Below are 20,683 nucleotides of genomic sequence, written 5' to 3'. Positions count from 1 at the left end.
GTATCCAGTTGTAAATATTACAAACTTTTAATATTTTTCTGCCTTACAGAAGGCATTAAAAAAAATAAAACAAGAAAATTATCGGTCATATCATATTTATTAAAAGCATATCATCCAGGCATGTACAGACTTTACAGCAGCACTATAAAAATATTCATTTTCTACCATTTATCCTGTTTAGTCGTGGGTGGCTGGAGCTTATCCCAGCTGTCTTTGGGTGCGAAGAGGGGTACACCCTGGACTGTTCAATAACAGGGTTGACACATGGAGACAGACAATCTTTCACACACACACACACACACACACACACACACACACACACACACACACACACACACACACACACACACACACACACACACACACACACACACTCACACTCACACTTATGGGCTGTTTAGAATAACCAGTTAACCTGGTGAGCATGTTTTGGGCTGTGGGGAGGGACCATAGTACCTGGAGTGAACAGAAAAGCCCACCTTGCCTGAACCAGGATTCAAACTGGTGAGTTTTTGCTGTGAGGCAGCAATGCTAACCACTTTACAAATATGTAAAACAAAGATCAGCTTTCTCCCTTTGTTGTTTTTTGAGGAGCTTGAGTCACATGCTCTGTTTATTAAGTTTGATTTTTGTGCTCCTAGAATTCAATCCAGAGAGGACAGGACAGTGGACAGAGCAGAAACCTGGGAGAGAGAATCGGGAAATGACAAGCAGGAAAGCATAACAATTCCCCATCTTCCCAAGGACAACTGCTATACGGGCATGTGACTTGACCACTCACTCTGTGAAGTTTTTTATTAAACGAAAAACTTTCTAGAGTATCTTAATTGAGGCAATGTATTACTTCATCCTCTCATGCATTAATCAGGTCAGACAGCTATGAGAGCTCAAACCAACTGTGAAAAATTTCAATGCTATTGTTAAAAAAATTACATTCTTCAATAAATACGTAACATGAAGCAAAAGATAGATGCCGTTTAAAGACATTTACAGTGAAGCCACCCAGCAGGATTCGTACATGTCACAGTCCACTTCAGGTCAAGCTTTAAAGTGTCTTCTCTTTAAAAGGAGGTGAGTTCACTCTGTTATTATTACCTTTACACTATAACCTGGCTGATGCACCTTCCACAGTTTATGAATCCCTCTCATTTGTTTCTCTTGTAGATTTTTTTGGCGAAGTTGAGGAAGACTGAGTGAGGGAGGTTTTGTGCGTGGCATGCAATGAGTTTCTGTAGCCGCTGGTAGCTCTCATCTTCATAGTTGTGGTACAGTGTTGGCATCTGCAGTGTGTTGTAAAGGTCCTTGACTTTTTTCACACTGGCATCATCGTGGCGTCCGTAACAAGCCTGGAGAAAAGATCAGAATGATATTAAGCCAGGGACTGGTTCTAAAATTTGAGATTGGAGATCACATTACGTATTAAAGAGTAAGGTGAAGCCTGTTCACACATTATACAGACGACCAAAGTTGTTTGAATTGAACTTGTGTGATGGGGCTAGAGAGAAACACACTATCATGATCATATAGAAATGGCTGTGATAAGAAGTCATACCTCCAACTCTGCTCTCTGTTCAGGGGTCATGATTTGTAGAGCTTTCACAACCAGCCAGCTGCATTTGTTATCCTGGATGTCTGTACCAATCTTACCCGTCACAGCAGGGTCTCCATAGCAGTCCAAATAGTCATCCTGCAAACAACACACATCAGTAACTGAGTGGTTATATTCTTTATGTGCTCTAGAGGTAGGACGACATGAAAGACCTGATGGAGACAGGGAGGATGGGAAAAATAAAAATACCTGAATTTGAAAGAATTCTCCCATCTCAAGAAGGATGTGTTTGGCGTTATTGTGCTCCTCTTCACTATTTATTCCTGCCTATAAAAATGAGACACAGAATAAATAAAAAGACATTATTCTTTTACTTTCTATTTCTATGCCTATTCTTCAAATTTATGAAGCGCGGCATTTTAATGTTAACATCATCATGCTGGTGCGGTCAATCTTCTATGTGAATTTTGTTTGAATAAAAACTTACAATGTACATTGCAGCTGCCACTGGGAGGTAAAAAGAGTAAAAGGCAGTCTTGTATTTCACAATAGCTTTATACCTGAAAGACAAGAAGAGAAGTAAATCCATCAGTTTCCTTCTTTGAGAATATAATTTAGTGCAGTTTTACTTAACAGATTAATCTCCCCCACCTCTCCATTGTGAATCTGTTGAGGTCTATCTGACCGGGGGGAGCAGTCATAAGGTCAAGAGCCTGGCCAAGCTCAGTCTGGAAAGATGTCTGAAACAAACAGAACTGTATTAAAAATCCTGCTTGTGTATCTGAATGTGTGGATAAACAGGATCTAGAAGTACCTCAGTAAAAAGCTCCAGTAGATGGACGTAGTAAGGCTGATCCCTGCAGTGTCTGCGTAGTAGTCTGTAGATTGACCCTTCGAGGAGAAATGAGTCATTGATGGCATCAAGGCCTATCCCATCCTGAGAAACAAGCAGACAGGATTGACATAAGAAACCTACTGCACTATCAACAAAGAAAAATAAAGATTGCACCATGAAAAATAACAAAAAAACAACTTAGAGTGCCCGTTTCTTGAAATAATTTAGATCCCACCTTCTTGTACCAGCAGGGCTGCCCTCGGCGTGTCACAGATCCATCCATGATATCATCTGCCACGAGGAAAAAGGCCTGTAGCTGCAAATATCACAGACATAACTTTAAGTTAATTGAAAAGACAGAATCAAACAATGTATCAGTCTGTATCTTAGTATTTTAAGAATTCCTGGTGAATTCAAACTTTGAGTACTGAGTATCAACTTGCTGAAACAGGAAAATCACAATGACTTTTATGAAATCTTTTTAAAGGTTTGATGCAGCAGTGAGTTCTGCTTCACTGACTGGTTTAAAGATATGTGGATTAAAGCTAAAGTAATGTTCAACCCAAAAGTAAAATATTCTTACCAGCTCTATGCACCAGCCCACCGTGAGAGCCCTCTGCACAATGTCCTGCGTGAGCTGAGTGGGCGGGAGTAACTCCCTCAGTGAGCCAATCACAGACAGGCCTCTATTCCTCTTGCCTCCGGGGGAGTTGTACACCAAAACCTAGGACACGAATGAAACCTATGTAAAATTCTGCACTTGTGACAAGTAAACCACAGACAGACAGACAGTACATACCTCTCTTAGCCTGTTCAGAGCATCTAAAAGCGCAGGATCTTTGAGGTCCTGCTCGGACAGCTCCTTCACCAGCTCTTCAAACTGGTCCTCAAACAGCTGAGGGTCTGACAGTAGTGCCTTCTTACTGTGTGTCCCGTTGCAGATGTTGTCCCCCTGAAAAGACGAGGTACACAGCAAAGAAGAGCTGTTCTTTACTTTTGGCGGGGAGACTGACAGCCTCATAGTCCGGATTATTTTAGAGCCGTTAAGGATCCAGCTCAGCAGGCGTCTCATTCTTAATCATCCGTCTGACTATCCACAACAACCAGCTGTGTCAAACCTGTCGGACTGCACCGTTAACTACCTCATCACTCAACGTTCGGATTATTCTGGTTGAAGAAAACTTCCAAGGTATTAAGACATAACCAACCAATGCTCTAAGTTAGCTAACCTTAGTAAACAAGAGCAAGGACTACACACTATTATTAGCGAGCAAGCTTCCTTGTCACCAAAGGAAGCGTTAGCTGACAGTAGCTTATGTTGTTTCACCTCATCCAGTCCACTCACACAACTAGCTGTAGCAAGACGAATAACAGTACTTTTTGCTCCTTTACATAGATTCACATACCATTGTGATGCTGTCTTCTTGTCCAAAAATGTTCTGTTAAATACAGCAAAATGTTAATCTTCTGATTCTACTTTATGCTATTAACCTGAAGTCTGTGAACGTCTCTTACATCCAGGATGTGAACTTTGTAGTTCACGTACGCGCTTCAGTCCGTTTTATTAATAAGCAGCAGAACTGGATTTCCCAGCATCCATTGCGAATGTCGCGTGTGGGCGTAGATTACAAAGGCTCCATTCGTGAGCGAGGCTTTTTATTGGCCAGTGATATCGAACCAGGATGGGCTTTTACACTGGCTGACCAATAGGAATTGAAATAAGGCGGGGTTAAGGTGTGGAGCGGGGTGATTCGTGAAGGGAGGGATGAGCCTACAGTGGAAAAGATTAAAATGACATTATAGACACACCAAACAAAGACCATTTGTCTTACCTCGACATTGCATTTCCCTCTTCACAAAACGTACAAAACATCATTATTGGTATTGTTTATTTGATGTCTATCATTTATTCCATAGCTTGAAATACACAAGTTGCATTGAAAGTTTTGCCATAGACACAGCTTTTGAAATTTGAAATAGGTGTCATAATTCAGTACATTTATTATTCTGGTTTCAAGGCTCTATCCCGTGAAGCCTGCCATGTAGATATACATTTTCCAAATAAATTATATTTAATGCAAGACAGGAGAGGTAGAAATACAGCCCAGTGCCTTTTTAGGGTTGTGTGTGTGTTTGTGTGTGTTTGTGTTCAAGCTAATTGTGTATGCATGTTTTTGTTTTTATTTTTTCAAATTAGCTTATTACATATCTGTGTATTTAAGATGTGCCTTCACCCTTGGACAGTCACTATCATCACTTTGTGAGCACACCAATAAATAAATAAATAGATAAATAAACAAATAAATGAATAAATAGATAAATAAAAATCCAAACTGCCACAGACATTGATACAGTAAAATTCCTGCATGTGGTTCTGTCTGAACCTTCATATTTATCTTTAATGGACCACCAGCCCCAATACACAAGCCCTGAGGTCCAAAGAAAACTGATTCAACATAGTGTAAGGACAAACTTCAAAACAAATGTCTCTGTACATTTATTACAACAGACGCTGCATACCAGCAGAGTCACAGTGCTGTTCATACCTCTGAATTATACAAGATCAGGCTGCTTTAGTCATTCCCTTCCAGTGCACTTAAAATTTCTCCAGACAATGTCCAAATTAAATTAGGGTGCAGTGGCTAGGTTTGTAGTCATATGGCCAGAAACTCTGGGAGCACTGCACATCTTTGACTCTGACATTCCCCTTCAGTTATCTATTAACACACACTCACACACACAAACACACACAATTCAAATGGCAATCATAGGTCTTGGGTGCAAGAGGAAAAAAATTAAGAAGCATTGCCGAAACATGCAGAAAGAGACATTCTGAGGACGTGTTTTTACGTAGTTACACAGAGGGTTGGGATCAATGCACAAGTTTCCTGCTGTATTTGGGAGACTGTAGCAAAAACATGCACATATGCAAATCAAACCATTGTGTAGAAGCGCCACCCTCAGAGAATACATTTCAAAAGTTGAGCATGTGTCTGTGGCGTGCATTAAGGTTAATGTCAAAAATGCTGGCTGCCTTTTATTAAAGGCCAGTGTGTAGACGGAGAGGTGTGGAGGGAGTGTGAACCTGAACCACACACACACACACACACACACTCAAACACACAAAAACAAACAAAATAAACATCTTAGTAAACGTTTTCCCATGAGAGAACACATCCTCATGTGTAACCTTATCTCTTTATCTTACATTGTTCTACCCAAATCTTCTGAGATGCATTTTTTAATTTATGGAAGACAAAGAAGGGTTTCCATGATCACTTCTCCCGAGTGATCCTGTGGATGAAGAGCAATGTACAAAAGGGTCAGAAGCAAATTGCAACCTATAGTTATGTATTAGATTGAATGCACGAGTGAGTCACTGGCTGTCGTAGTGTGATCGCTAGTTGAGTTCTACCTCAAGCTTCAAGGAAAACACATGTCCAGATGAATCTTTGGGAGAGGGGCTTGAGAATTCAGTAGAGAAGATACCTCTTTTAAGTTGTCTTGCTTAGTTCTGGATGTCAGCACAGAGTCAGACTGTCCAGACTTGAGCATCCCGTCATGTTTCACTGATGTTGAACAGTGAAAGAGTTGGAGCTCTGTGTTGAGTTCAGAGAGATAAAGAGCACCACTGAATAAGGCCATTTGCACGGTTGGCCTCAGGTGACATGGACGAGAAGGATCAATTTATTCAAATTCAGTACCAGATATCTCCTCTAGATCTTCCTTTTTCCTTTAACCTGCCTTATTTCCTCCCCATCCTCGTCTTCCTTGCAGCCCTGTGAACTCACATGCCCTCTGTTGTACCCCTTTCCTCCTCACAGCGCAGACTCTGAGTACAGAGCTCCTGATGACCCATGGGAAGGATAGGGTGTAACCAATCGACGTAGCGATGCAGAGGAGGAGCTTAAATCTCCACAGCTGCGTAGATGGATCCCCTCTGGCACCCGACTGCTGTAGTGCCGGTTGTGTCGACTATCACTGTGGGAATGGTGGTGCCCACGACGATGGGGCTGATGGGAGTGATGGTTGGGGTGTCCTCTGGTGGTGTTCCAAGGAGTACGCAAAACCTGAGGATTAAAGAAAGGAAACTTTTAGGAAAACATTTCGGATTACTTAAAGAACTGCCAAACTACTCTAATATAGAGTAGTAGGGAGGGTACAGTGATTATAAGAGACAACAATATGATGAAAAGAATAAGTAAAGGATCTTATTTTCCTACTTGTTCCAAAGGCAGATGGTTGGTGGCAGCACCCTCAGCTCCAGTTTTCCTTTTTGGCCCCTGCCCTGTGTTCCCAGCATGCTCTGAGGAGGGTGAGAGGTTTCGTCTGGAGCGCTGCAGGAAGCGAGCCATCAGAACTCGAGTCACCTGAAGGTTAGTGAGGAAAAAGACGTTATTGCCTTACACTGTGTCAATGTTTCTTCTACAAATTCTGACACTATTTCTCATACCAACCTTTAGGTCTCCAAGGGAGCGGTTGCAATCTTTGGGCAAACGCAGAGGTGAGGTGGGGAGAGTTTTGGAGGGAACCTGCATCCCGGTGGCTGCTGCTGGCTTCATGCTGCCTTTTGTCGGCAGTGCTACAGCAGGAGGTAAGAAGGTGCGTGGCAACAAGCATGCCTCAGAGGACGGACCTTTGAAATCAGAAGAAAAAGAAAGATTCATGTGCATGTTTACAATTTTTAAACCTGAATTTTCTTCAGTCATGATGCTGAAAAGAGGACGATGATAGAGAATGGGAGGTTAAACAGTTAAAATGATTTCCTGAATTGAATTTTATGGAAAGCTAATGGCCAGATGAACAAACTAGCTTTAACTGGAAACAAATAAACAATATTAAACAAGCGTCCGAACAAGAAAAAAACACATAGCTGTACAGAACTTTAAAACACATTACAAAAAGATAAAGAGAATAAATAAAAACCAACTGGCAAGATATCTTTTGCAGAACTGTATGACACTGCTCAGGATTAACAGCTAAACAAATACGCACCATCCTCCAAAAGCTTTGCTGTTGCTCAGGATATTACTATAACTTACTAATTAAATCTAACCAACAGAAACTGGAGCATTCGCCGCCCCAGGGTAAGTAAGTCTCAATAGTGAAAGCAGTTTTAACTGCTCTGATGATTAAGCTCTATCAAGTGCATGGACATGGCTTTGGGTTAGAGAGAGGTAGAGGTACAGTGCTGTGCATAAAGGCTGGAATCATCTTATGGCTCGGTCCTTCACCACCTTATTTAGGGAACTAAGGCTGAAAATAACCACCGTTTTGTGAGCATGCACTGAAAACAAATAGCAGACATGTATGCTACAAAAGATATATTTAATTTGAATCGCAACCCTCTTTCAAACTGATACTGATGAAGACCAAAGGTGTCTGTTTTTTGGGATTTTAGCAGCAGTGTCGTGGGATTTCAAAGTCACAGAAAAAGCTCCATTATGTTTCCAGTACAATTCATTAAAGTGTAATTAAACCATTACTAATTTAGCTGTTTTGGTAGTTTCACATTTGGATTTTTTTCTCCTGTAACTGTAGTGTTAGGTTCAAAATAAAGACAAATTACTGAACTATCAAAACATCTCATTTTTCTGATATCAGCTCTTGCCTGTGTCTGCAGATCCTTTGCTTCCCCCGGAGCCAAAGTCGACTAGAGAAAAAGAGATACACACAGTTTATAAGAATTCAATCAGTGAATGAACTCTTGTCTGTTTCTCACTTACCTGTATCAGTGGAGGAGCCAAAGCCGGGCTCACTGTGTGACCTCACAAGCCGTAGCAGTCTTTCACTTTCCTGTTTTACAGCTTCTCCATCCTTTTCACTCTTCCCAGCCCATCGACGGAGATACAACAGTTGGCCAAGGAGCTGTGGTCCATTACCCTGACCAGCAATTGCCTCACAGGCAGCTGAGGAGGGAGAAATGGGAGGAGCAGAGGAGACTGGGGCCACTCCTTGGCGTGAGGGGGAGCAGGATTGTCCTCGTGTCTCTGTAATGGAGGACCGCTGTTGTGAGGTGGAGTTACCTATGGCCTCCAGCTGGGAACAACTGCTAGCTAGCATAGCCTGGCGGCGTAAAACTGGGGACCTGCAAAGCGAAACAAGAACAGAAAATGGTAATTATGTGTTGATGTGCTTTAACTTTTGGTTGACACAGATGTAAAGCCCTTACATGAAATCAGTTGTGTCCAAATATTGTGGTTTGTGTGGTCGTTGTCACCTGTATGTGTTGGTAGCTGTGCTCGGTGAAGAGCAGGAGTTGGACCTCTCTCCTCTGATGAAGCGCCTTGCTCTCGGCCCTCCTGCCAGGGGACTCTCTGGGGTTTGAGAAGGTGGGCAGCGAAAGCTGAAGTACTCTCCACCCTCTCCATCTCCTCCAGCACCAGCACTCCTGGTGCCCCTCTCTCCTTGGTTCCTGAGCCCCACCTCCATCAGACAAGAATCCTCAGAGGGGGACGAATCATCAGGTATGTCCACAATCTCTGACATCAGCAGAGATCCACTGTCCATGGACACTGATAAAAGATACATTTTAGTATGAAAGACAGTGCGTCTTTAAATAGTTAATGACAATTAAGAACATTACAGGTCTTTATTTGCATATAGCTTGTATTAGAGGCCTGTTTGTTTTTTGTACTTAGTTTAGTTTAGTTTATTAGTTACTTATTTCATGGACAGTCCCCTTTAATTTGCTATACAGTAGAAGAGGCAGCTTTAGCCTTTATTGCTAATTTCCCAGCTATAGTCCCCAGCCAGTTGTGAAATAAGCAGCCTAAAATGTAATCATTAAGCTTTCAAATACAATAGAAATACATTACATTTATGTTTATGACATAACAGGCCTAAAACAAAAGGAAAAGAAATATAACATATCACACACAATTAAAACAGATGTACACAAAGCACATCAAATCAATTCATGTATTAGAAATAAGACTAAGAAAACAAAGGGTATAAAATAATCGTATAAGCCACATTTAAAGCAGAAACAAGACATAACATGGAGGCAACACAGACTTTCCCATTTGACAGGGGTTAGTTTGTGCATTTGTAGTTGTTGGCAAACCATATTCTAAGATAAGAAATAAAAGTTGAGTATTTATGTATGTCTTTGATAGTGCTGGGCAGCGAATTCCAGATTTATACTGATCTGACAGAAAATGATTGCTGACCAAAAGTGCTCTTTATAAATGGATCACTAGAAGGTCACCTCATGTGGTGCTTCTAGTAATCTGACTGTTCCTCTGTTGGACTGAGAATGAGATTAAAGGAGGGGGAGCTGTGTTATGGAGAATTTTGTATACCAGGCAGATGTTTTTAGATTTGATAGAATCTTCCTAGCTCTGTAATTGACGGTTATTTGAATTAATACAACAATGTGAACTGTTGGGCTTCTGGTCCAGCACTTAGAGGGTTTTCTTGTAGAGAGTGGCTAATAACTTTTAGACAAGCTGCTAGTTCGACTCCAGCTTGTCAAACAGTATGTTAGATGCGACACATTTTAACTATTATTTGAAAACATGATGTGTTTATTTTTCTCAACTTGGATGGCATCTTGATAAAAGACAATCAAATGTTAGCTTCGTCTTGGGGAACTATTTTCTTCCACTAATTTTTTTTTTATTTACATAACCATAATGCCACACTCCTCCAACCAAAAAATAACTCAAGTAACTCTGCCAACTTGTGAAAGATTCCCACCTTCTCCGCTGAAAGCAGTAGAAGTCCCTCTCTCTCCAGACAGCTCAGTGCCGTGGGCATCATACATCGTGGCCTTGGAGTCAAAATAATCAAGGATCAGATCAGGCTGTGGGCACAATACACACAGTGCACACGCTAATACATACATACATACGCTCACCTGGCTTGCAGCTCTTTGTCCCATCACAGCTTCATAAGGTGGAGGGCAATCCGTGGGGTAGAGAGGGACAGGACTCTCCATGGAGCCATTATAGGTGATACTGTGAGAGGTTATAGGAAAATATCAAACAGGTTATTGTCTTTAAGAGTCGGTCTGCGCTGTGATGATGTGCATAAGTGTTAATGCTGTTCTCCTAAAGTGTGGTACCTCTGAGCGTCTGTTTCAGAGCTGCAGGTGTACTCAGGAGGATAGTACGGGGGTGGAGGAATGGGTGGGACAAACTCCTCAAAGTCCATAATGTTGGTCAGGAAGGCATCCTGAGGAGTGGTGCATTCTGGGTTGACTGATCGAGAGCGATGTGGGGCCAACTAGGTATGGACGGCACAATAAGCACATACAAAAAAAAGATACTCATATTTATGAAGCCTAATCCCTGAAATCAGCAGTGTATGTTATTGCTGAGTATCTGCAATTTGCAACACACACAGAAAAAGCCAGACTGGTGTAAAATGTGCTGTGTGTGCTCTCACCAGGTGCACAAGGTCCAGAGAGAATATGTGGATACTGCAGGTCACAGTGGACAGAGTACAGATGATGGTGGAGAGAATGCTGAGACCACATGCACTGAACAAAAGGTCCTGCAGGGAAATAAGTGTTTAGAAAATTAAAACCTGAGAAAGAAGGCTTTTTCTATCTTTGGCATACACTGCATGATAAGAAAAACTGTCAAACTTCAGTCATAATCATGAAAATATAGCATCTTCTTTAAGAACCTTGCCCATTAAGCTGCAGCTGGCCGAAGATAATAAAATAAATTTGATCTAATATTTGGTACTGAGACTGATATTGATGCTCACATACTTTCTTGTGTGCACTTTCAAAATTAATTCAAAACCTTTAACAGTCTCAATGAGGGTAATAAAGTATTGCAGCAAGGAAAACAGTGACCATAGCACACCTGGCTGGATCACTGAATAGATCCTTAATATTCAAATGTGGATGATAAAATGATAACATTTTGTCTCCAGGCAGATCACACATCCTACACACCTTCAGCTGATGCCTGACTGAGTGACAGTCAGCGTTCAGGTAGAGAACCAGGGTCTCCTCCTCTGTGATGGAGCAGGAGTGAGTGGGTACACAACACACACACAGACCATTCTCCACCTATCCCACACATTAAAGAGACGATTTTCGTTAAAGCCCCAAACTGCACACTAAAAACATATTCACAATTATTCCTGGCACGCTCAGTGATGCATCTGGCTCGAAGGGCATTTCGGGATACAGCAGCACATAAAACTTGCACGTTGTACCTGGCAGGTGAGCATGGACTTGACCATCTGTGCATTCTGACAGGAGAGCATAGAGCCAGCCAGACTGAGGATCACACATACTGCAGACAGCAGCATGAACAGGGACACCTGTGGAGAAGCACAAAGACACAGAGCCATGTTTAATTTAGAACAGAGTGTCAAAACTTGTGCCATGCTCAGCCAAGAGGGTGCAGAGATTTATTCTTCCCCTTGAGGCTTTGGCTAGTAACTTAACTGGCAAACAGTGCTGCTGCTGGGGAAGAAGTAATTAGAAAAGTACTTCTTTGAGTTGGACTGCAATGCTGCAAACTGTTTTCCTCTGTGTCATGATGAAATCAATCATCATACTTTATCCTGTGGGTTACTTAGTTTGATAATCATTCCTTGAGACCCCTGGAGACATTTGTAATATTGCAGGTGCAAAACTCATGCATTCACTTTAATACAAAAGTGTTATACTCTTTACTTTTTAAGTAGACAGAAATATTGGAACTTGTTTACAGTTCCATGACACTTCCTCTGTCGATGAAGATCATGACATCTAAAAGCTATTAACTGCACACACAAGGGACTCTCTATTGGTTATGGGGCTTAGTAGATACTTGTGGAACTGAGGTCATTGGGGTTCAACCCTGTTAGTAATCCAGCATTGCTCTGTAAAACATATGTGTTGGGAAGCTCCATTGCTGTTATAGTGTAGTACTGATGTGTCACGGGTTTTAAGTCTTATAAAGGTGGGGAATCTGCTTACAATAAAGGTTACAAATTAATCAGCGACCTGAAAGACAACATAGAACCAGTAAGCTAACATAAGAATACCTTTATATCACATTGAACCTGCAACATTAGCATTAAGCTACATCCAAGCCTATGGAGATTCCAATTCTAATACTTACATTAGCTGTTGTCATGACCTCTGTCCATGGTTTTCTCTATCACATCTTCAGACACCTTAAACTGTCAAGTATGCATTCAGTCTTTTATCGCTTATGCTAACATTAGCTGAGTGGAAAGTAGAGGCGACTGAATGCTGCCAGACACAAGCTAATGAGTTATTTAATGTGTTGTTTTCACATAAAATATGGCCTAATGTCACTACCAATTTGGACAGGTCATGTGAACACCAACAGTTTTGTAAGAATACCTTTCACACCTAAATTCAAACCTGAAACAAAGCAATGTGACTTTATATCTTCATTTGGGTTGTCAGACATAAAATAATGGTCATGAAAATGTGGTCAGTGGCACATGGTTTTAGTGAGGTCCCCTAGGATTAAATGCCCCTTTTATGCCTTATACATACCACTAGCGTTAGAGGTCTCCTCCATGAAATGATTCCCACTATCCCTGATGCCACCACCTGCAGAGAGATACCACATACAAACGTTAGGTGACTTATCTTCAGTATTGTTTGATTTTGAACACAAGAATCGGTCATATTAACACTTACAAAGAAGCCAGCCCAGAAGGGACAGGACTGCCTCACACGAGCTGAGGAAGTGAAGGCCATGCTGGTAAAAGAAAAGGCCAAAACCATGGCACCCAAGCCGAGGTGGCACAGCCCCAGGTACAGGAGCAGCCGAGCCCCACCAGGCCCCCGACCAGACATGCCTCTGCGGCTGTCTGACCATCCCCGGGACCCTGAGGCCGAAGCCACGCTGCTGGAGTCAGATGGTGAAGGCATGATTGTGGAGGAAGCTGAGAGAGGTTTCACTCAGTCTTCACTGAACAAAGTCCAGCTGTGTGGGCAGAAGAGCAGGAGAGACACAGATGCTGGCTTCAGTGATATACTCAGTCAAAATAATGCACCAAGCTCTTCACTGGCAAGTGCCATGGGTTCTGCGCAATGCCCCATGGTGTAGGTTTGTTTGTGTCCAAGAACTTTGTCAGCAGAAAAGAGAGAATTGAGCAGCTACTACACGCTCACAGCCACTGTACTCACCTCATTTGACGTTTCAGCCATGATTGTTTCAGTCGATCACAATGTCCATTTCTCCTTAGGCCACTACAGTCAAAAGAGGGGTCTACAGTGTTGCTTGCTTCAGTCATTTACAGTTTAAAAAGAAAAGATTAATATGGGGCATTCTGAACATCACTGTTAGACTCATTTGCTCTTCATTGCACCTTCTGCTTCTTCTTCTGCCTCCTCTCGCTAGTGGCATTGCGGTAACTGGAGACTCGAGCAGGCCGCAAATTTGAAAGCATCCCAAAGAAAGCAGCTGATTTCTCGTCGTTCCAGCACCTCGGAAAATATAACAGGAGCGGGTTAGTCCGACTGTGCAGTCCGGAAGACCAACATGCGATCAAATCCCCCTCTCTGCTCTTGCGTCCGTCTCTTAGATCATCTCCATCCCGTCACGAAAGAAGAAATAGGCGGTCTGGAGATCAAAGCCACGGGATCACATCGGTTCGTTCGGAAACCGGAGACCAATTACCTCGACATGAACATGAAATAAATATCCTTCACTTCTGAACTGCACCAAAAATAGCTGCCAGGCCCTGATGGATGTTCCCTCACAGGTTTCGATCTTTGACAACTCCACCTCGGGGGTTTTGCGGTGGTCCACACTTGCATCAAGACCCCCTCCTTCTCCTCCGCCGCCTCTTTCCTCCCTGCAGTCACGCGGGCATCCCGCTCAGACCCGTGTGTATGTGTGTGCGTGCGTGTGTGTGTGTGTGTGTGTGTGTGTGTGTGTACCCCGGACGTTTACCTTACTGCCTCCCACCAGGCGTCACATGGATAGCCCGCAAAAACAAATCCTACCTACATGTTTAAATCCCTCCAGGTTCATTTATATTAATTGGCCCCTCCCTCAACCGCCCTCACGTCCTTTCCTCGGTTCCTTGGTAGAACTCTCGCGCTGGATAAATAAAGAACTGTATCGTGTTTGCAAACCGAAACCTGCCCTGCGTGATGACAAGGCACGCAGCAGAATAAGAACGTGCAGGCAACTTGAGGATGCGGCATAGCGCGCGCACACCGTTGTGGTGCTGATGCTGGGAGGGAGGGTGGTTGCTTGGTGACAAGCTCCTTCTCCTAGCTGCTGCTGCTGCTGCAATGAGGGGAAACACTATCACCGCAGTTGAGAAGAAGACAACAGGGGGTGCTAGTGAAGAAGTGTGTAGAATACGCCTTTAGGGGGCTTATGTTGGCCACTCATATGTGTAAAAAAAAGAAGGAATAAGTCTCTCTTCCCTCGCAGTATCCTTGTGAAGCAGATCAAAGAGTCTCAAAGTTGTTTTTAGTTGAAATGAGATTTTTCATAGAACTGAGTAGTGGAATTATTCAGCGTAGTGTTATTTTTTTAAGGTCAGTAGGTTCATAATCTATCCAGCACACATTATCTTTAGAGAGGGATCCCTCCTCTGTTGATTTGGGATTTGCTTTCCCTTTTATAAATAGTAAGCATCAGACTTTGACTGTTTTACTCTACACACCCCATTAAAGTGCTTAATATAAACTAAATAAATAAATAAAAAGTAAAGTTTTAAACGGTCAGAAACAAACCGCAGACTACAGCACAGATATGTTTTGCGCTTTTATTCAGAATTCAGCAGCTCTGTTCAGTACATACAAGGCTGTGTTGCAGGTCTAAAAAGACAGAGTGTGACACAAATGAATAAAAAAAGCAAACAGAAAAAAAACCCAACAACAACTACAAAAAAAATGGTTGATCCATTTCTGTCGAACACTTGTAATGAAGAATCTGTTTCAAATCATCTGTAAGTGCCTGAACAGGCAGACTGTCATGTCAAATGTAGCTAATGTACAATAGTGTTTGGTAAGAGTTTTACCAGGCACTTCAGATAAAAGCAAGACCCACTAAATCAATTAAAACGGGGTGCTAGTGGGTACTGCTGCTTCCCTCATATCCTGTCCATTCACTTGCATTATCCATCACTTTTCATCTCTCCACTCAGCTTCTCATATTACACTTATCTCTGCGCCTGTCTTCCACTTTCTCAATCCATTCAGTTATAACAAGGCTGGTTAATTTGAGGCTAATTCAAAATCATTCAACTGGTTTAAGTTCAGTCAGAATTTTTTTTTTAACTCAAAATTTTCAATATAATTTGTTATTGTAGATTCTGTTGAATGCATCCAGCCCACTGGAAACAGTTATTCATGTGTTTTAGCATAAGCACAACATAAACATAATGAAATGGGCACATTTTGCTGCTTAATCCACTTGTGTCCAGTGTTTAACTCATTCAAAAGAATCTACTGGATACCCAAGGCCTCTCTAATTTCAGATGAACAGTGAGTGATTGAAAACACTTCCCATCTAACTCCTCCTCTGGATATAATCAACTAAAAGTCATCATTTTGTTCAAACGTGAGACAAGTACTTTTAAAACATTGCGCAGTAAGTGTTGCATGACTGATTACATAAGGAAAACCCAGGGATGATTAAAAACAAAACAGAGAAAAGGGGAGTTCTGTGAAACACTGGTAAAATAATCAGGGCAGTCATATCAGACCTTATTTCTTTGGGGATGTTTTGAGAAAATGTGTTCAATCTCTACTGTGAAATGCGCATACATCTTTTTCATGGTAAAACATTCTTGTGGGAGATAAATACATCGACAAACCACCAGTATTTTGTATAAAAGCATCATTTTAAATCTGTATTTTCATTTAATAGCCACTAGATGGAGACAAGAAACCTACTGTGTTGTATTTCTCCACAGTGAGACTGACGAGATCCTGGTTTATATGGGGCCTTAAGTGTGTGAGCCAGCGTAACATCTAGAGAAGGGCGCATTTGGAGGTTTTTTTTTCTGTGCTGCTGGTGATTTTCACCTCTCGACCTGTGGGGCCCTGTCAAACAAGAACACAAGAACAACATAGAAAATGACAGATGTATCTGGTGCAAGTCTTGTGTAATTTTCCATCAGGCATAAATACTTCAATTTGTAACTATTTGGCCTGAAGAGTTGTTTAGACTTACTGGTTTCTTGCTGGATTTCTGTAGTATGTCACGCGCCAAAGACAGAAAAGACTGATGGAAATGTAGAAACACAAGAGGAGTTTGAAAGTTCAGTTAAAGCATTTACAGGCTGGAGATTTGTGAGTAATGTAGACAATGTTTTGTGAATAAGTAGTTATGCTCTGGCTCACCTCCTCCACATTAATGCTGGACTTTGCACTTGTCTCAAAGAACCTGATGCCGTGATCTTTAGCCAACTGTAAACAACAGACACACATGATTTCAGACTGAGGGGCAGGATACAGGTGATAACAAGATCCTGCTTCTTATCTTTAGTTAATGTGGAAGCATAAAAAGTTACATAAGCAGCTCCTTTGTTAAACAGTTCCCCATCAACAGACAAAGTCACAGCACCATGCCACTGCTGTCACTCTAAATTTAAACTATATTAACATATATGTGAATACATTTTTGCGCTGATAGATTTTTGTTTAGGCCATCTCACCTTTTCTCCTGTCTCTCTGGAAACTTTCCGCTTAGCTTCAATGTCACACTTGTTTCCTAGTAACATCCGACTGACCCCTGCTGATGCATTCTGGGAAGGAGGGAATGCAAGTAATTGATTGGGGAAAGAGAATTCTTGTCTACAAGAATGTTTCTGCAGCTGTGTGTTATATTTACCTTTGAGCTTAGAAAAAAATGTCTCTAGATACCAAAAAGTGCCCTGTACCAGGAACTAAAAGGATTCTAGAGAGCCAAGTTGGTTACAGGTGTGCAGAGGAAACAACCTTGGCCCCTGTCTCGTCAAAATAATAGAATACCCGTACTATATGTCTCACAGGAAGTTTTTCCTTACAAGTGTAACTCGCTAAATGCTGCAAAGAGCTGTACTCATGATGGGATAAGCTGAAATATGATTTATTTCTGCTAATAAAATGTTATTGACGTCAACAGGTCTAGGCTGGTTAAAGTGTTTTGAGATAACATGTTATGATTCGGCGTTTTATAAATAAAGACTGATTGATTGAGAAGTTCAGTTTCTCCACAGTTGAGGGATTTCTTCGCTAAATCTCCTGCTGCCACTGAATCTAAATGCAGCTGAACAAACAACACACACAGAAACTAAATAACCGAGCGTCTCTGTATAGAAACAATGTCCCATTTCCTTATGATCACACACAAACCCAGCTGGGGTTAGATTTTCTTTTTCTCCAAGTACTTCATCAAGGCCTGAGAGGATTTCTACAGTAGCTGATGAATCTATTAATTGGACACTTATCTTGTTCTTTTTGAGCATCACTTGTCATTTTCCAAGCATTCCTCTCCAGCATGTGTCAGATGCTCTATTTCATTGTGAATTCAATGGATAAGGATCTTATTTATATCTCCAGATAAGCTTCACTTATTTCAGCACAAAGAAGTCCCAGTACAAACTAGAATATTTCGAGGGACATTGGCGAACTTCCCCTTTAAATTTCCTCATTGTTTACCAGCCTTTTTCTTTGTTGTTCAGCAGGTAAAGACTCACATCTAAGACCGATACTCATCAAACTGCACCAACACGTTTTTGAAAGATGATATGATTCAAAAAGTTTCACCTCTTTGATGCTCTTCATCCAGTTCTGGATGTTTTCAAAAGACTTCTCGTCTGTGATGTCATACACCAGGATGATGCCCTGACGCAGACACACAAAAATGAGGATTAAAGGAGTCACAAGAGCAGCAGCAGTGATGTCAGCCTTATTATCCTGTCGGCTTGTTCCGCAAGGGTCCTGAACTCACCATGGCTCCTCTGTAGTAGGCTGTTGTAATGGTCTTGAACCTCTCTTGGCCTGCTGTGTCCCTGCACAAAACACACACACACACACACACACACACACACACACACACACACACACACACTGTACTAAAGTATGTCTGTCTTATTGGACTTCAAATAAAATTGTAAACACAGGATTGCATTTAATATGTATTCTAATGTTGCTTGAGCAAGCTAGCTTTATGTAGCTGACAGTCCTGTTTGAAGTCCATGTGCAATAGCTGACTTGGCAATAAAGCCTTTCATAAGGCCCTGATTTGGAGAACAACGGGGAGGTTCCTCTTTTCTTTAACTTGTTGTATCACCCACAACTGTTTGCCTTACCAAATCACAAAAACAAAGCATTTTTAGGAAAGCAACCAAGTGTCATCCCTTACCAGACTTGTAGCTTCACTTTCTTCCCATCCACCTCTATGGTTTTTACTTTAAAGTCGATGCCTGAGAGACAACAAGAAGACAGGAAAGAGCAGAGAGGAGGAGGGATGATAAGTTAAATACATCAGATATGAACTAAAAACACACCCAAGCACACACACAATGCAGGATATATAGGTCACCCTCACAGGGGTGGATTCATGGTCACTCCCGCTGTTATTTTGACCCCCTCAGTGCACTCAACAAGTAGACTGAGGAAAGACGTAAAACTCTGAGAGTTTTCTTTTCTCTTTTCCTGCTGGATGGACAGACAGATAGGGCAGAGGAGGAGGAGGTGGAGGGGGGTCCTGTGCAGGCCAGAAAGCCAGCCATTCTTCTGGGAACGCAGAGATGGTGAAAAAGATAGGAATGAGGGTGGGTGGACCCTCTGAGAGCCAAGTGAGAGGAATGAGATCTGAGGGAAAGATGGGGGAAAGGGAAAAAGACACATTCAACTGTGGAGAAGAAGAGAGAAAGATGCAGGGGAGAACGAAACAGAAAAAGCTCACGGGCTAGTTCGAACATGAAAACAGTCTGTGAAACCAGTTGGTACAGGGTTGGGATCAAAGAATGAAATCATGTCAACATTCAGCTGTATTCACAAGCAGGCATGAAGGTTACAAGGCAAAAACGTTATGTCAACATACCGATGGTGGAAATATATGTCGAGTTGAAATTGTCCTCAGCGAAACGAATGATCAGACACGTTTTACCCACTCCGCTGTCCCCGATGAGCAACAATTTGAAAAGGAAATCATACTTCTTCGCCATGGTTGTAGTTTTTCCTCTATGTTAAAGCACAGCTGAAATGGGAAAGTTGAGTTGGGCGGCTTTCAACGACTTCACTCGAAAAATACCGGTGTTAAAAATGCAACAAGTTCATGCAAAGAGTTTTCTTCATGTAAAGTGTGAATCTTCTCTCCTTTTTTTCTTCCTCTCTGACTTGTCACCGGTAAATTCCGATCCCCCTCCGTGACTCTGTGCTCTCTTTGGGTTGCGCTGGTCTGAAAATACACTCCATCAAAAGTTAAACAGACTACTTTGGACCAGTCTTCATCTTCAAATTTACTCTGGGTCCATTTTGATATCCTCAAAAAGTTGTTATTATGCTCTTTACAAGCGTACCGATGTGGCAACGTGTTTTTTCTGACTCCGGCAAAACTTGCCGTCGGCACAGATCCCAGATCCGCTGAAAATGCTACGTAGTGTGGGAGTCTCCATGGGAGTAGAGGCTCTGACACTACCTGCGGCTACCCAGTATCGACACAGGGTGGCGCCAATTAATAATAAAAAATACATGTAAATGATCAAACGTTGCTTGACAAAATTTCAGACATTGTAGTATTACTGATAGAAAATAAGTGCCATTTTGACAGGCAAAAAAGTTTTTGTCTGTGTGTGTGTTTTTCAGGAAGATAGTTCATTTGAATTGGCTCTTTACTTTAAAAAAAAAAAGATATTCTCTAAAATTTAGTTGTCCTTTATTACTTAGCGGCATCGGGCATCCATAATGTGCCACATATTAATTAATTAATTAGTTTATTTACTGATTGGTTGTCGTCTGAATAAGCTGATGTACTTAAATTTCTTGCCAAGCCACTCATGTCAATCCTTTGTAATACTATGTCTATACGGTTGAAATAAATAAATAAATAGCTATTATAACATATGATTTAATGATAATGATGATAATATTAAAACAACAACAACAACAACAACGTTAATAATAATAATAAAAATAATAATAATAATAATAATAATAATAATAATAATAATAATAATAATAATAATAATAATAATAATAATGTCTTTTTTATTACGATGATCTTTATATTTTGTATTTGAAAACACAAGAGGTTAATTCAAAGTAAAAATTAAACTTTCCCTTAAATTCAATTGAACCATTTAAAAAGCTTAAGGTTCGTTTGATTTAACCGAAGTGGCTTAAAACAAAGTTA

At 41.4% G+C, this 20,683-nt stretch overlaps 3 protein-coding genes across 4 annotated transcripts; all 3 read right to left on the bottom strand.

The window, feature by feature from the left end:
• Positions 1-86: 86 nt before the first annotated feature.
• Positions 87-3,991, bottom strand: fdps (farnesyl diphosphate synthase (farnesyl pyrophosphate synthetase, dimethylallyltranstransferase, geranyltranstransferase)). Of its 2 annotated transcripts, XM_074683531.1 has the most exons (10): positions 3,791-3,991; positions 3,184-3,336; positions 2,968-3,108; positions 2,620-2,700; positions 2,364-2,486; positions 2,201-2,289; positions 2,037-2,109; positions 1,799-1,876; positions 1,553-1,687; positions 87-1,346 (listed from the first exon to the last, which is right to left on the bottom strand). In XM_074683531.1, the coding sequence occupies exons 1-10, from the start codon at positions 3,791-3,793 to the stop codon at positions 1,146-1,148; spliced, it is 1,077 nt and encodes a 358-aa protein (XP_074539632.1). In that variant the 5' UTR covers positions 3,794-3,991; the 3' UTR covers positions 87-1,145. The 2 variants fall into 2 exon arrangements, with proteins under 2 accessions (XP_074539632.1, XP_074539631.1); XM_074683530.1 differs by lacking the exon at positions 3,791-3,991 and having other exon boundaries at positions 3,184-3,683.
• Positions 3,992-4,267: 276 nt separating this feature from the next.
• fam189b (family with sequence similarity 189 member B) lies at positions 4,268-14,444 on the bottom strand. Its single transcript, XM_074684355.1, has 15 exons — positions 13,504-14,444; positions 13,012-13,300; positions 12,865-12,921; positions 11,562-11,669; positions 11,296-11,412; positions 10,776-10,883; positions 10,453-10,613; positions 10,246-10,345; positions 10,086-10,158; positions 8,605-8,899; positions 8,111-8,472; positions 7,996-8,037; positions 6,842-7,020; positions 6,608-6,754; positions 4,268-6,454 (listed from the first exon to the last, which is right to left on the bottom strand). Exons 2-15 carry the CDS (start codon positions 13,243-13,245, stop codon positions 6,203-6,205), a joined length of 2,235 nt encoding a protein of 744 aa, XP_074540456.1. The 5' UTR covers positions 13,246-13,300; positions 13,504-14,444; the 3' UTR covers positions 4,268-6,202.
• Positions 14,445-15,142: 698 nt separating this feature from the next.
• Positions 15,143-19,943, bottom strand: rab13 (RAB13, member RAS oncogene family). The gene is made up of 8 exons (XM_074683091.1): positions 19,373-19,943; positions 18,689-18,749; positions 18,275-18,335; positions 18,091-18,168; positions 16,998-17,087; positions 16,684-16,749; positions 16,514-16,564; positions 15,143-16,383 (listed from the first exon to the last, which is right to left on the bottom strand). The coding sequence occupies exons 1-8, from the start codon at positions 19,494-19,496 to the stop codon at positions 16,312-16,314; spliced, it is 603 nt and encodes a 200-aa protein (XP_074539192.1). The 5' UTR covers positions 19,497-19,943; the 3' UTR covers positions 15,143-16,311.
• Between the last annotated feature and the right edge of the window lie 740 nt (positions 19,944-20,683).

Source organism: Halichoeres trimaculatus, unplaced genomic scaffold, assembly GCF_033239565.1.
Source record: "Halichoeres trimaculatus isolate MK-OKI-2021-1 unplaced genomic scaffold, fHalTri1.1 fHalTri1_scaffold_12, whole genome shotgun sequence".
In the NCBI taxonomy this organism is placed as follows: Eukaryota; Metazoa; Chordata; class Actinopteri; order Labriformes; family Labridae; genus Halichoeres; species Halichoeres trimaculatus.
Note: the sequence above shows the minus strand (reverse complement) of the source record. Positions and strands in the feature narration are given on the sequence as shown.

Coding starts and splice junctions, on each gene's coding strand:
- fdps (XM_074683530.1), bottom strand. CDS start 3,456: ATGAGACGCCTGCTGAGCTGGATCCTTAACGGCTCTAAAATAATCCGG. Junction 2,487..2,619: donor AGCCCTGCTGGTACAAGAAG/GTGGGATCTAAA, acceptor CTTGTTTCTCAG/GATGGGATAGGCCTTGATGC. Junction 1,347..1,552: donor AACAGAGAGCAGAGTTGGAG/GTATGACTTCTT, acceptor TCTTTTCTCCAG/GCTTGTTACGGACGCCACGA.
- rab13 (XM_074683091.1), bottom strand. CDS start 19,496: ATGGCGAAGAAGTATGATTTCCTTTTCAAATTGTTGCTCATCGGGGAC. Junction 16,750..16,997: donor CCAGAGAGACAGGAGAAAAG/GTGAGATGGCCT, acceptor TGTTGTTTACAG/TTGGCTAAAGATCACGGCAT. Junction 16,565..16,683: donor CCAGCATTAATGTGGAGGAG/GTGAGCCAGAGC, acceptor CATTTCCATCAG/TCTTTTCTGTCTTTGGCGCG.
- fam189b (XM_074684355.1), bottom strand. CDS start 13,245: ATGCCTTCACCATCTGACTCCAGCAGCGTGGCTTCGGCCTCAGGGTCC. Junction 11,413..11,561: donor AGTCCATGCTCACCTGCCAG/GTACAACGTGCA, acceptor TGTGTGGGATAG/GTGGAGAATGGTCTGTGTGT. Junction 7,021..7,995: donor CAAAGGATCTGCAGACACAG/GCAAGAGCTGAT, acceptor CTGATTTCAAAG/GTCCGTCCTCTGAGGCATGC.